The 13,521-nt window shown below is 34.2% G+C and overlaps 1 protein-coding gene across 1 annotated transcript; it reads left to right on the top strand.

The window, feature by feature from the left end:
• Positions 1-419: 419 nt before the first annotated feature.
• tunar (TCL1 upstream neural differentiation-associated RNA) lies at positions 420-13,098 on the top strand. The gene is made up of 3 exons (XM_088647373.1): positions 420-1,212; positions 4,800-4,944; positions 11,229-13,098. Exons 2-3 carry the CDS (start codon positions 4,831-4,833, stop codon positions 11,412-11,414), a joined length of 300 nt encoding a protein of 99 aa, XP_088503499.1. The 5' UTR covers positions 420-1,212; positions 4,800-4,830; the 3' UTR covers positions 11,415-13,098.
• The last annotated feature ends 423 nt before the right edge of the window (positions 13,099-13,521 follow it).

Here is a 13,521-nt window from a genome sequence, read left to right as displayed (position 1 = left end):
AATAAAAAAGGAAAACATTGGATTTGGAAAGACTAGTATTAGAGAGCAGCATCTCAGCCTCGCAGATTTCATGTCCAATCAGTGTACTGTATGCATTCCTTGCCGAAGTCCCTTTAGTTACTGTAGCTCCACACTTTGGCTGAAGTGAAATCCCTTTAGCAGCATTTTGCTGTCATTCTGAGGAAGGGGGATTTGTTTGAGTCTGTCATCCCACATGGCCCCAGTGGCACTACATGGACTCTTCCTGAGGTCGGAGTAATTGCTCTTGTTTTAAGCAGCAGAGCAGACCCCGTGAATTACAAAGCAGCCGAGGAGACCCTCCCCTCCATCACTGCTGTCACAAACACTTCCTGTCGTCAGGCGTTCTGTGGCTCCCCAGAGCTTGTTGCCAGGCAACCTGGCTCAATTAATATGCGAGGCAGAAAGAGCAGGGAATGCCTCAGCTCCTGGAGCAGCACAGCAGCATGGTTTGACTAACTAACAGAATGTGTTCATTCAGTGTGGCATCCAGGAGACACTTAACACTTTGCTACTGAACTGATGCCAGGGTGTAGAGTCAGAAAGTCTGTCAAAGGAGATGTTGTCCTATGCCAATTGGTGTATACTTTCCTTCTTGCCCACGCCTGGCCAGAAATAAGAGCAGATAGAAACTCTTAATACTATTAAGTATCTTTTAATTAAGAGCTTTGTTTCAAAATAAAGTACTGGATGGATATTTGGATGTGTGAGAGACACATGCTACAGTGCTGATGAAGGGTTTCAGACATCCTGTGCTTTCCTACTGAAAGATAAGCTTTAATATAATCAACAAGAAAACACAGACCTCAGCAGTAGATCTGGACACATGGTACTGCTTTCTCTTTTCCTGCTTGTCAACTCAAAAGGCTTAAGTCTGACATCATCTTAAAAAAGGAGTATGCCTTTTCAATTGCTTATCTAAGGATGAAGTACTTTCAGAAGAGATTGAACCTGGTGCTCATACGATAAAACTGAGGGAGAATTAAAGTTCTGAGATGAAACCAGGGGAAGAAAAGCCTAACGAGTCCAGAGTTTGACATCTTTGAATATCCAAAGGCTCCTAGTCCTTCAGTCTTTTTTCTGAAGAATGTGTGTTGCAGCTTTTTCACATGGATGCCTAGGATGTTTGTATACCACAGAAAGGCTAATTCTTGCAGCATGTGCTGTGTTACATTTCTTGTGATGCAGTACCAGGTAAATGCTGTTTTAAATATTAAATATTACAGTACGTTACATAGTTATTATGGTTTCATTTTTTCTGCATGTCATGTATCTATGAGACTTCCTGAAGTATAGTGCAATATGATGTTCTATATAATTAAATTTTGTTAATAATGAATGCTTGGTGATCTCACAGGCAGAAAATGAGTTACATTATTTTTTTTCATTCATTGTTTCAATTTATGTTCATAGTTTTCAGTTCAAGACGGGTGTCTTTTTAAGTCCCTTAACTTCCTATCATGCTTCCTCTCTCTAAAACCTTTTATGCATTTTCTGTAATTCTGTTTTTTATTTTAAAGCTGTATTCAACATAAAAAAAACAGATTTCTCCATTTTACATACTTTCATTGTAATGATGAAAATGACCCTTACTTAGATCACAGTTTTAAAAATGTAAAGTGTTTATTATAACCTCTGAAAAGTAATTACAGAAGGACCTGCATATCTATGAGTTTATTCTGTGCTGTGTAAAATGTCATGCCTTGGAACTATGTATATATTGCTCTACATTTATTATCACTGCATGCACCAGTCTGCTCAATCAAAACTTGAAACACTAAATAATAAGTAACAACACAATTTTAGCATTTGCATTTTTGCCAGCTGTTCAAATGCTGTACTTACATATTCATTAATTTAAAGAAAACTGACATAAATGTATAGTACAATTATGTATAAAAATGTTTTTTGTTGCGATTAAGATCAGGCAACCAAAGTATGATGTATTGTAAAAACTAAATGTTGGTATGCTATATTACTCCTTTATTTTAAATTATATAACTAATACAAATTATGTGAAATTCAGTTTCAGTTTATGTGAAATTTCCATTTTAATAATTATTTCACATTTTGACTACAGTATATTAAGTTTTTATCATTTAGCTTTTCCCCAAGGAGATCAACAATCTTATACTAAACCTAAATGCTTCAAACCATTTTACAATTATTTTGTAATTATTTAATTATTTATTTAACTATCCTGAAACAAGTGTTTGTAAGCAAGTTCAATGTTATTTTTTGCATGTATTTTATTAATGTGTACTGGTATTATAGAAATCATTTTTGGAAATAGCACAAGCGTGTAAATGACACATTCTGAGTTTCCTTATTAACATATAAAGCTTTGAATTTGTGCTGTAATAATAAAACCATAACATAATGATCATTATGTCTTGAAAACCTAATGTGGATTTCATTTGACTGTCACGAGTCTTTTCTTTCTAACGTATTGAATCTCCAGTACAAAAGTAGTTACAAATATTACTAAAATAATAAACAGTTGTACAGTAAGGTAATTTTCATTTGTTAACTATAGTGATTTTAGTTTTAGTACTAAATGAACAGTAAAATGATTCCTTTATATTCTAAAACTTTCTTCAACACCTTCAGTGATTATTTGGGTATAAACTCATTATATGTGTGCTCCGTCTGCAATATTAAAAAAAAAGTTGCTTGTGTGCTTTCTTGTTTTAATTCCACTTCAAAAGAATGCCAAAAGCCATTCTGTTTGTCAGACTAGGTTAATGTCTTGAACATTTGACATGTTCTGAATTATTCAAGTGGAAGAAAGCCTTACACTTCAGCGATCAATAGGACATTTATTCCAGAGAAGGTGTGCCATACCTCTCTGTTGCCGTGGTGCTCGATTTTACTTAGCACCCCTTCAGGGTGCAGTCCACAAGCGCAGATGAGAACCTTGGAAAAAACTTCCCTGACAGTTTGAAATGCTTTGTTGAACAATAATCATGTTAAATTAAAGGTTTTTCTGTTTATCCCCCAAGATGTTTGTGTAACAGCTACTACAGCACAGTAGTGCATGCTAAAAACTTTTGCAACTGGAAGACAGTGTCCCTGAAGTAAAGTTAAACTTCAATCACAGTATTTTTGTGATGGTGCTAATAAACAAGATAGAGTAAAGGATAGATCATCTAAATTCGATTTTCAATTGATATTGTGAATAGCTCTGTTTCACTTGATTCATCAAATATTACGCTAAAGTTGTTTCAGGAAGAAATTATTTATATGCAGAAACCATGGACAATTACAATAGAAATGTTTTTCTGAGAATCCATGACTACACCATCCACTTCAAATCCATGAAAAACACATGGAAAACAATTTCTGATGAAAGCCTTAGGCAATTGTCCCATATTTATCACATTTGACATTGTAGTAATAAGTCTTTAAAATTAATTAAAAAAGGCTTAACTTTTATCTAAAACATGATGTAACACTGAATTTAAACCAAACTTAAAAAATGAAATTAGTTAATTTAGTCTTTTTTGCATTTATAACAAGCTGCTCTATTAAGTTCTCCTGTAGTAAGAACTCCTTTTGCAAGTAAACCTATTAACTTTTCACAACCCTGAAAGTTCTATTTCTGTACATTATGTATGTGCAATAAATATTTCACAGTATTCATCTTGTCTAGAATACGTTTTCTTTTTTCAAATGTATTCCGCTTTTTGTATTTATGATAGTGGATATGGGTGTATGGGTGTAGTACTATTGACAGAAAGTGCTAAGATGGGCTTGTTTTATCCTCTGTATTTCTGAGAGACCCAAAAAGAGTCTAATAAATAAATAAGATCTCAAAGTTAACAAGCTTGATTGTATCTGTCCTATTTCACTATGCATTTATACCTTTTTGAAGATTTAACTAATGAGTAAAATAACAGTGTAGGTAATTTTACCAAGAAATAAGAAATGAATAGTAGGATGTTACAACACTTGAAACATACATGGAATTATTAGAGTGATATGGATAGCTGTCTTCGAATCACACTGTCTTTTAGAAGAGGAAAATACTGATTATACTGTAGTTTCGATACTGCGTGTCTATTGAAATAGCTCATTTTAATTTCACAGGGCAATGTGAATTATTTAGAAACATGTAAGTGCCCAGAGCTGTCTTACTAGTGTAAAATTGCCAATACATAGGGTTTAACAATACTATTGCAGACTCCTACAGTAGGTATCATTTCTATGACTGATATATAAATAAATGTTTCCATAAACACTATCATAGCATTGCTTTTTTCAATAATAAATAAGTATATTGCTGTGCATCGTCCTTATCATGAAGCTTTGCTCTTGTACAAAATATTTCTTTACAAAATACAAATGAAATATTCACACTTACACGCAGTTAGTAGCATTCGATAAAATCATAAATGGTTTTGTAATGCCAAATTTTGTAAAGCATAGTGGAAGCAAAAAATGAGGGGCTAACAAAAACAAAACATTAAATTATTTCAAATACTGTTATCAATTAATTCTTATGAATATTATGTAAAGTTAAATAGAAGAGGGATACAATTGTTGCATCCATTGTTGAAGTGTAACTACAGTATGAAAAACCCTCAGTAAGTGGTGATTTGACAGTGGGCTGCACGTCAGACATATAAAACATTTTATGTCTCATTGAAGAGTAAGACGATAAATAGTAAAAATATTTTGGTTTTAACTATGATACCAGGAAATTGAATGAGACTACCAACTCAAAGCCTCCAAAAATATGGTCTTGTTTAATTCTGTGCTTCATGTCTAATTCCTTATAGGCTCTGCGCAGACTGATGTGATTGTCTTTGTATGGCAGGTTCTCTGTGCTCCCTGCTCCTCCTCTCCTCCACCAGTGGCCCTGAGGCCTCGTCGCCATGCGCCCCACCCGGCTTGCTCTGTGACAGGAGCTGCAGCTTCTCATCAGTAAGTTCCTCATCTTCTCATCATGGCACTGTTCGGGCTGCTGGCTAGAGCTGGCTACTGGCTGATCTAGTTGCTGTTTCCGTTACTTACAGTACATTTTCAATGCATTCACTCATGTAGAATAAACGTTTCTGGTCTACATTTATACATTCAGTATATATCGCCTGTAGCGTGGCTCATTCTGTAGGGGCACTGATCTGCAAACAGTGAGAGATTGGCTTCAAATCCTTTTTTAAGCACTTTGAGATGCTACTTTTAAATGCACAACATAAAATAATGTATTATTAATAATAATTTTGGAACAGAAATAGACATAGACAACTACTTCCATGACATTGAAGGAGCTTCCTGAAATGGGAGAGATTGCTTAAAAGCATCAACACCTCATTACCCCTAAGGCTATTTATGCAATCTTTGTTGGCATAACCAAACAAATGCAATAAAAGTGGGAAATTATGACAAACATTAAACTGCTCAGTTACAACCTAGCATTCCACTATTAAAGGTTGAAACCACAGCCAGCTCTGGCAGTATAGCAATTGGGCTAATGCTTTTAGTTGGGTTAATGTTGCTGCCCTTTACCTAAAAGGAAGCAACATGTGGATGAGGTCAACCGTCCTGTTTTCAGGATAGAACTCCTTCCTGGCAGAGAGCCTATATTGCACAGTCCTGCAATAGAGAATCTTCACAGAACATCATGTCCATTGACTATCCAAGTCACAACAGATACATTATTTTGGGATTCTCCATTTCTGTATTGCAATGTGAGGTTTTACTCAATCTTTCATGAAAAGGTTCCCTGTTTAGATTGATGATCATGGGCATCGACCCCCTTTGCAGGGTCTTGGTAAATCTAGTAGGGTATCTTTCTTTGAACAAATCCATTTCCAAAACATATTCTGTGTGTGTTTCACACTTCAGACCTTGAAAGACACAGAGGTTAAACATGGAATCCTCTGCAATACTCGTATACCACCATTCATGTTTCTCTTTAGGAAGCATGACAGAGTTTCCAAAATCAAAAGGAGGAAGTGCCTTCTGTGTTGCCCAATGCATTAGACACTGTTTCAACTTGTATTTAGAAATGGTATTGTAGGTCTTGCTTAACAAACATGTTAGAGCTCTTTGAACGAGCAACGCCAGTATGTCATGATGTTTTTAGTAACCATCTCAGATTGGATTCTGAATAAATCTGGAGGGAACTGTAAGTAAATTCAGTATACTGATTAACATTTGATTTGAGGTACTGGTAAAATCTCAGAATTTTAGTAGTGTGTGTGGCAACCATTACAATTAGTACAAACTGTGCATCTGTCTTGTACGCTTTACAGTACGTTGCAGATGCTGTCTTGCAGGATTATATCCCATTCTTTTTGTTGAGCATGCATAATCATGAGGCTAGTCACAGGTCTCTGAGCCCTAGATGCCACATGTCATCCCACAAAGTTCAGTGGATATCAGGTCAAAGAGTGGATTGAAAAATCATAAACCATCTCCTTAATCACTGTGATACAACAAGAGCAAGATAATATTCATACCCATGATTCATATCGGCTACAAACTGATACAGTATGACAAAGGATATTCTGTGTACTATATACAGTATATATATAGTAACACAAGCAAGTATTATACTCAGTTGACTATGATTTTACAATATAGAAAGTATACTTTAGAAGAGACTATAACACCAGACATTTTCCTAGTTTCATTGAAGGTACAAGTGCAAACCAAAGCATTTGCCTCAGGTGTGCATAAAAGTATAAGTAACAAAATATCATATCGTATGTATTTGCTTCAACAACACGACTGGGTAGCTTGATCCATCCTCCCTTTGGATTAAGAAGTACCTCCTGGTCTAAATTTTAAATGCAATAGTTTTTAGTAGTGCTCTCTAGTTTGTGTTTCACTTCATTGTGAAGAAATCTGCTGTTTTGACCAAATGGAAGTACATTATATAGTACATTGTACACTGTATGAAAAATGTTGACTTATTCTGAACTATTGAAAATGTAATTCTAATAAAATCTCTTTTATAGCTACACAAAAATCTGAATACAAGTCATGTACAGTAGCTTAAGCAATATATACAGTATATACAGTAGTTCAGGTGGGTAGCTGTGTCAGCATGCGTAGGCTGCAAAGGAACAAGTAATAGGTTTATTCCATGCTGAAAAAAAGAAGAAAGAGAACACAACGTTTCGGCCGTGAACGTTGTGTTCTCTTTCTTCTTTTTTCAGCATGGAATAAACCTATTACTTGTATATATATATATGTATATTTATGTTCTATGGTTTTTTTTCTATAACAAAAATTGTTGCTATTTTATTTTAACAATTTTCTAAAGTCATAAAAAAGGATTAGTATTTGTATCTTTCCTCTATGAGTCTGGTAAAGCTTCAGAAGACTCTGAATAGGATTGCTACCAATGAGTGAGAACTGCAAGAGGATAAAAACAGAATATCAGAATACTGTTTGGCATTGTTCTGTTGTAAGGTTTAATGAGGTTTAATCAGTAAGTGTTGACTCTTGAACAAACAATTGTATGAAACACAACCTGAATGCTAAGTTGCACCTCAGGTTCAATTTGCACCACCTTCAATTCAGAAATTAAAATGTGTTCCTACAAAGCTACAGTGAGCTCTAACTTGGCTGCTTTATTATTAAAGTTAAAGCTTTTGTGGAACTGCTTGAGCTATTTTGGTAGATCATGATTTCTATATTGAGCATATATTTTGTCACAGGGCACAAGGTCTGGTGCCTGACCAGGAGTATTTGTTGAATCTAGGGTTTTAACCACCCATTGCTGCTATTATGTAGCAACTTCTGCAAAGCAGGCATACTGTATTCTTATAAGTCACAACAATTCCAGCAGTGGAGTCTAAACAGATTTTTGTCCAATGTTCAGTAGCGATGGTCTTGAAGCTTTTGCAGTATCTATTTTTATGTGAGATGATTGTATGATCTCTGATGCTGTATGTAGTCAGGATTTATTTTTTGTAAAAAAAAGAAAAATATGTTTTGGGGAGTAACCATTAGTGTAACAGTTACTCTCTATGTATTAGTATTAATACATGCTTATACTGTGCCTTTTGTACACGTGTTGCCTAATATCACACCATCATATCACTTCAATAACAGTTTATCCAATTCAGGGTCATGGCGGCCTGGAGCCTAATCCAGGAAAGCATTGGACACCAGGTGGGATACACCTTGGATGGTCTATCCATTCACACACAGACACACACACTCATGTCTGGGAGCAGGTCTTTGGACTGTGGGGGGAAACGGGAATACCTGGAGAAAATCTGCATGGACACGGGGAGAACATGCAAACCCTGTTATCAAATACAAATGAACAAATGTAGAGATTTATGATTTTATACATGTAACATGTGCAATAAGCTTTATATTAATAATACTGTTACACCTGTGGAAGAAGTACAATTTGTATGCATGCACAAGAGAAAAAAATCCCTCATAACAAACTAGGAAAACAAAACATTAAATTGGCTACTTTCGTTTTCACTTAGATAAATATCAAAGTAAAGATCAGATCTTTTATTTCTTTTTTATTTCTCACAGATTTACTTCAAGTATTTAATTGCTTAATACTATAAAATGTATTTTGTTTAGCCTGGCAAAGAAATTCTTAAGGCAGCCAATATTAAATTTGGTTAATTGTAAAATAGATTTTTGAGAAACTTTACACCACATTTAATGTTTCTCTGCTGTGACCTAGAAATTAAAGCACAGTGACTCACTTTATAGCGAAAGTCATGTTCTATAAATATGATTATACATATCTGTTGTGACTTTATGTTCTGATATTTTAAGACTGATTGAACAAATTAGATGTAGAGGAAGTTTAGATATATATGTCCCAATGTTACAAATGTAGCCAGTGTATGACTCATTCAAGGACAGTTAAATTATTTTGGCATTATTTAAAAAAAAAAACTATCCCTAGATGGAAGTGTTTATTTTGTAAGAATTTCAGTCATTGCATGGAGAGATACAAATACAAATCTTACAATATTCTGAGCAGAATGTTTTCCAAAAAAGTAGTGAGCTGAAGTAATTATATTGGATGGTGAGCCACAAAATTCCAAAGATCAGCACAAGCCAGTGTGAGTATATATTTTAAAATTAATTAGAGGTTAATTAAAGCTTTGACAAGGACAAGTATCAGGCTGGTAAAAAAGGTCTTGTTTGCCTTGTGTATGTGGTAGCAGAAGCAGAGGATTTAAACATGATGGATGTGACTGCCTGTGAAATTAGAGGAACAGTGTTTATAAAAAGTGGCCTGACACACCTCTGATCCTACAGTCCCAAAGTGTGTATCTTGTGTATCAAATACAATCATAAACACAGAAAAGTGCAGGCATATGTAACTGCAGCTACTGTATCTGAATATGAATAAAACATGTTTTTAGAAATATATCTGCATAATGCAAAGACAGCACTTTATGTTGTAAATGGAATACAAGGAGAAAAAAAAGTCAAATTACTTAATAGAAAGAAAGAACAGCAAGTGACTGTGGTAAATGCACTTATTTAATGTGAAATGTAATGTGCTGGGATAAAGTTCATATGTTTAAATATTTGTTCTAAAAGAAGTTGAAACAATGTTGAATAGCTCTACATGCTATCAGATCTTGGTTCCTGAGTTTGACTCCTGACTAGGGGTACATTGTGTGTTTAGTTTGCGTGCAAGACCAGCTGTTGGTCTGTAATTCTAATAATTTTGTTCTTTCTGTGTGGTAGAATAAAGGGAAATTGTTAAGCTGAAATGGTAATGCACTTGGACTGAAAACCCCCTCCTCAGCACAAATAAACATCCTACAATCACCTTTAAAGATATTACAGTATGTCACCGAAAGGACAGTATCAAAATGGACTTAACTGAATAAATGAAGAAAATACAGGTACAAGTATTGTAGTACAGCATTCAAGTAAATTTATTATAAACATTTTCTCTGTTGTGCTGCTTTCTGTATATACTGTATGCTCATTTTAACCGTAATCTTCCTCTTTCTGTGAATAATTCATAGGAAGGAAAGGCTCATTTGCACTTTATTATATTAGAAAAACTATTGGTGCAGACTAAGGTTTACAGGTTTTATATATGGTTTTAGGAAAACAGGTGTACGTTTACATCATACAACTGGCTTTGGTCAGCCAGGTTCAAATGTCCTGCAAGGTGTAATACATTTTATTTTGGCTGGACGGACACAGTGGCCTCCTCTCATTTGTAACCTTTTTCTGTTCTTAATCACGTCTTTGATTACGTATCAACTGTGGCATTGCTACTAGTGCACATCCATCAGGTTGACTGCTGTGAATTGTTGTGGTTCATTGTCAGAGCACCATTTCCACCATTTTAGCTGATCTGAGAAATTGTTAACTGACTGACAGATTGATTTGGTTGGTGTTTTAATCTATAGTAACTTACATTTATATCCATTCATAAAGCTGGGCATTTCTCTAAAGTAATCTAAGTGAAATGCCATGTTAGGCATATCAAACAGGGATCCAACTAAGAAACCCACATTTGAGTCCAGAGCCCAAACAGCATTGCACGCGATGCACTTAGAAGACCAGTCTACAAGAGTGATTCAGCATTTACTGAAGTAATTAAATTATGATAACTTGTCCAGAAATTAGATTTTAAAAGTTGTAAAAAGGTCCTACGGACGGCATTCATTGCCTATACCAAGACCAAAAGTCAGATTTTTTTATTGCTGCGATTGTTTGGGTTTTAAAATTGTCTTATTTCTTTTTTAAGCTTTAAGGTTAAATGCTTTCCAGCACCATACCTAAGACCAATGTTAAATTCAAGAGCATCAGTGTCACATTGAACACCATGCAAGTACCTATTTAATACTCCACTGTCATAAGTACTTATAAGTGCAGTACTGTGATAACCCGCTAATTACTGTACATTAATAGTGCATTTTTTTGTCTTTAAAATTAATAAACATTTTTTTTCTTTTTGAAAACTTCAATGAGATTTTTTCTATAAATTACATGGAATATCACATGGTGTACTAATAAATTGTTTTTGTAGCACAACAGAACACTAGTTTTGGCTATTTGTTCTGATCAGTATCTATAAGTACAAACCATGACTAGTATAACATATTTTGTTATATCTTTTCTGCATGTTGCATAAGGAAGTCGAGGAAATAAGACACATTTGTTCAAATTCTACCAGATTTCAGTCATCTGCATTTTTACCCATCAGTTTTCAATTAAATTTGAAATATTTCTTTCACCAACAGGCTAGTCTGAGAAGGAAGCTGCAGACGTTCACTGTGACAATGGTTAACACTGCAGTCAGTGATGAAGAAAAAGGAGCTCAAGAGAAGGAGAGCAAGGAGGAATCCATACTGGCCATGCTCGGTATAATTGGAACCATCCTTAATTTAATTGTAATCATTTTTGTGTACATCTACACAACACTATGAACTGGACAATGTCAAGACATTACCAAGAGGACTGATGCTTAGATGGATACTAAATGGATACTAGGTTTTGTCTTCTTGCTTTATTAAAATTTACCAGGACTGTGTAATTACACCATAAAACATTACCTTGCCTATGGGCACAGTGGTGAGAAGCACAAAAGAGTTTTGAGACTTCATTTCTCAAAATGAAGAACTGGCCTCTTTAAAGCTTATTGCATTGTTCCTAAAAACACATAGCTCAATGGCTACAATACATTCTATTTCAGATGGAAAATACCATCTTTTCAGTTATCAGTTTTGTTAATAATAAAGGATTCTGAGGTATAAAAATATATTTTTACACAAGAATATCAAATGATATTAATTGACTGAGAACGAAAGTTATAATGCCTTGACTCTTCATGAAGTAAATCCCTGTATGAATATTATACTGTATATACTGTACTAAGCAAAATCTATGGACTTAATGGTACCCAATAGGCACACATTAAATTATTTGAAGGAGTTTGATAAAATGTGCAATGAAATGATATGGTCTAAAATTGATTCAGGTGGAGAAATCAAACCACACTGTAAATACTAAAATTGTTCAGTGTTAAATGTTCTCTTTTTTAAAAGAAAATATCTAAATTCCACTTAAAAATATATAAAGATAATTTATGATATTTAAAATAACTGGGATCATTATAATGGTAAAGAGGAAATTTTTAACACTTTCTTTTTGGTGTTTTGTGTTACCGTAGGTTTCCCAGAAACACAAATGGAAAGGATTTCAAGTATTTTGACTTTAATAAAAAATGTGAGGTTTATTTCTTAAATGATGGGACCCTCTTAATTTAAACAGAACATTTTGAAAACCACTGCGATAAAATTCTTCATTACGCAATTTAGGGAACTGCCAGTTGGAACTGATCATTGTTCTGCCTTAAAATAGAAACTAACTGTATATCTTATCTGGAAGCAGACTTAGAAGACCAAACTTAAAAACCACAAAATAGTGTAACGCAGGATGGTATTTCCAACAGTTTTCCTTAAAATTTGTTCAAAGTTGGATAGTTTTTTAAATGTTTCATGTCTTTGTGTGAAGTAGTCCACAAATTCTGAATTTATAGACTGAAAGAAGACACATTGAAAAAACAAAATTGTTAAAAAAATAAAATTCACAAGCTTTTGAATTAGGATCTGACACTTCAGCAGTGGTTCCTTCACAGCATAATCACTGAATAATCATATAATTCAGACCATGTATTAGTTTTTAAATACTTCCACCAAATACTTTGAGGCAAGACAAGTTCTGAACAGGATTCACTGAAAATCATGACCAACATAAATAGTGCCAACATAATTAAACAGCTGACAGGCTGTTTGGATTATGCAAACCAAATTGGTCATTTAAATATTAGTGTTATTTTCCCATGTTCTATAAATATGCTTAGTATTTAAAATGTGATCAATGTGGCAAAATACACCATTTTTGTTAAAGCCGAATTGGCCTCAGTTTTGGGCCAGGTTTACATTTTGTCTTGTCTTAAAGTGTCCTTGAATAATTAGGCCTAGTGACTTAAATGCTCTTGTATGCAGATGTTGGGGTTTATTCCCATAATCCTTAGGCAGGCTGGTGACGTAATCTACTGGACTGGTGATAATCTACTGAGGACATTAAAGAGTTTTTAATTTTGCATGACTTAAATGCTTATTTGTGTTTATTTCCAACTATGGGAGGACAGTCATGACGGTCTTCAGAGTTTTCTAGAGAAAATTAAGGGAAAAAGGTAATCTGTAACATATAGACAATGTACTATTTACAGATGGCTAAATTAATTTATAGTTACATGCATATAGGCACATCTGATTCAGCGGAAGCCTTTTATTCTTCAGTAAAGTGCCTATGACATTGCTTCAGGTCTTCATGTTTTATGAGAGATAAATGGTTTGAAAATTACAGTTTTCTATAATTCTATAGAAATCTGTAGGTCATTTATAGGTTATTTTCATAATGGCACACCCATTAGTTACATAACATAGTGCTGAGAATGTACTTCAAAATATGGATTTGTTTTTTGTACTGGCTTTTTGTGTTTGGTTTCTGCATCTGAATTCAGGTTAA

This window comes from Lepisosteus platostomus, chromosome 10, assembly GCF_059453375.1.
Source record: "Lepisosteus platostomus isolate fLepPlt1 chromosome 10, fLepPlt1.hap1, whole genome shotgun sequence".
Classification (NCBI taxonomy): domain Eukaryota; kingdom Metazoa; phylum Chordata; class Actinopteri; order Semionotiformes; family Lepisosteidae; genus Lepisosteus; species Lepisosteus platostomus.
The sequence above is the reverse complement of the archived record's forward strand: the minus strand, read 5'-3'. Positions and strand labels throughout refer to the sequence as shown.

Excerpts from the sequence above, each read along its gene's own strand:
- tunar (XM_088647373.1), top strand. The coding sequence starts at position 4,831 with ATGGCAGGTTCTCTGTGCTCCCTGCTCCTCCTCTCCTCCACCAGTGGC. Across the intron at positions 4,945-11,228 it reads GGAGCTGCAGCTTCTCATCA|GCTAGTCTGAGAAGGAAGCT; the intron begins GTAAGTTCCTCA and ends TTTCACCAACAG.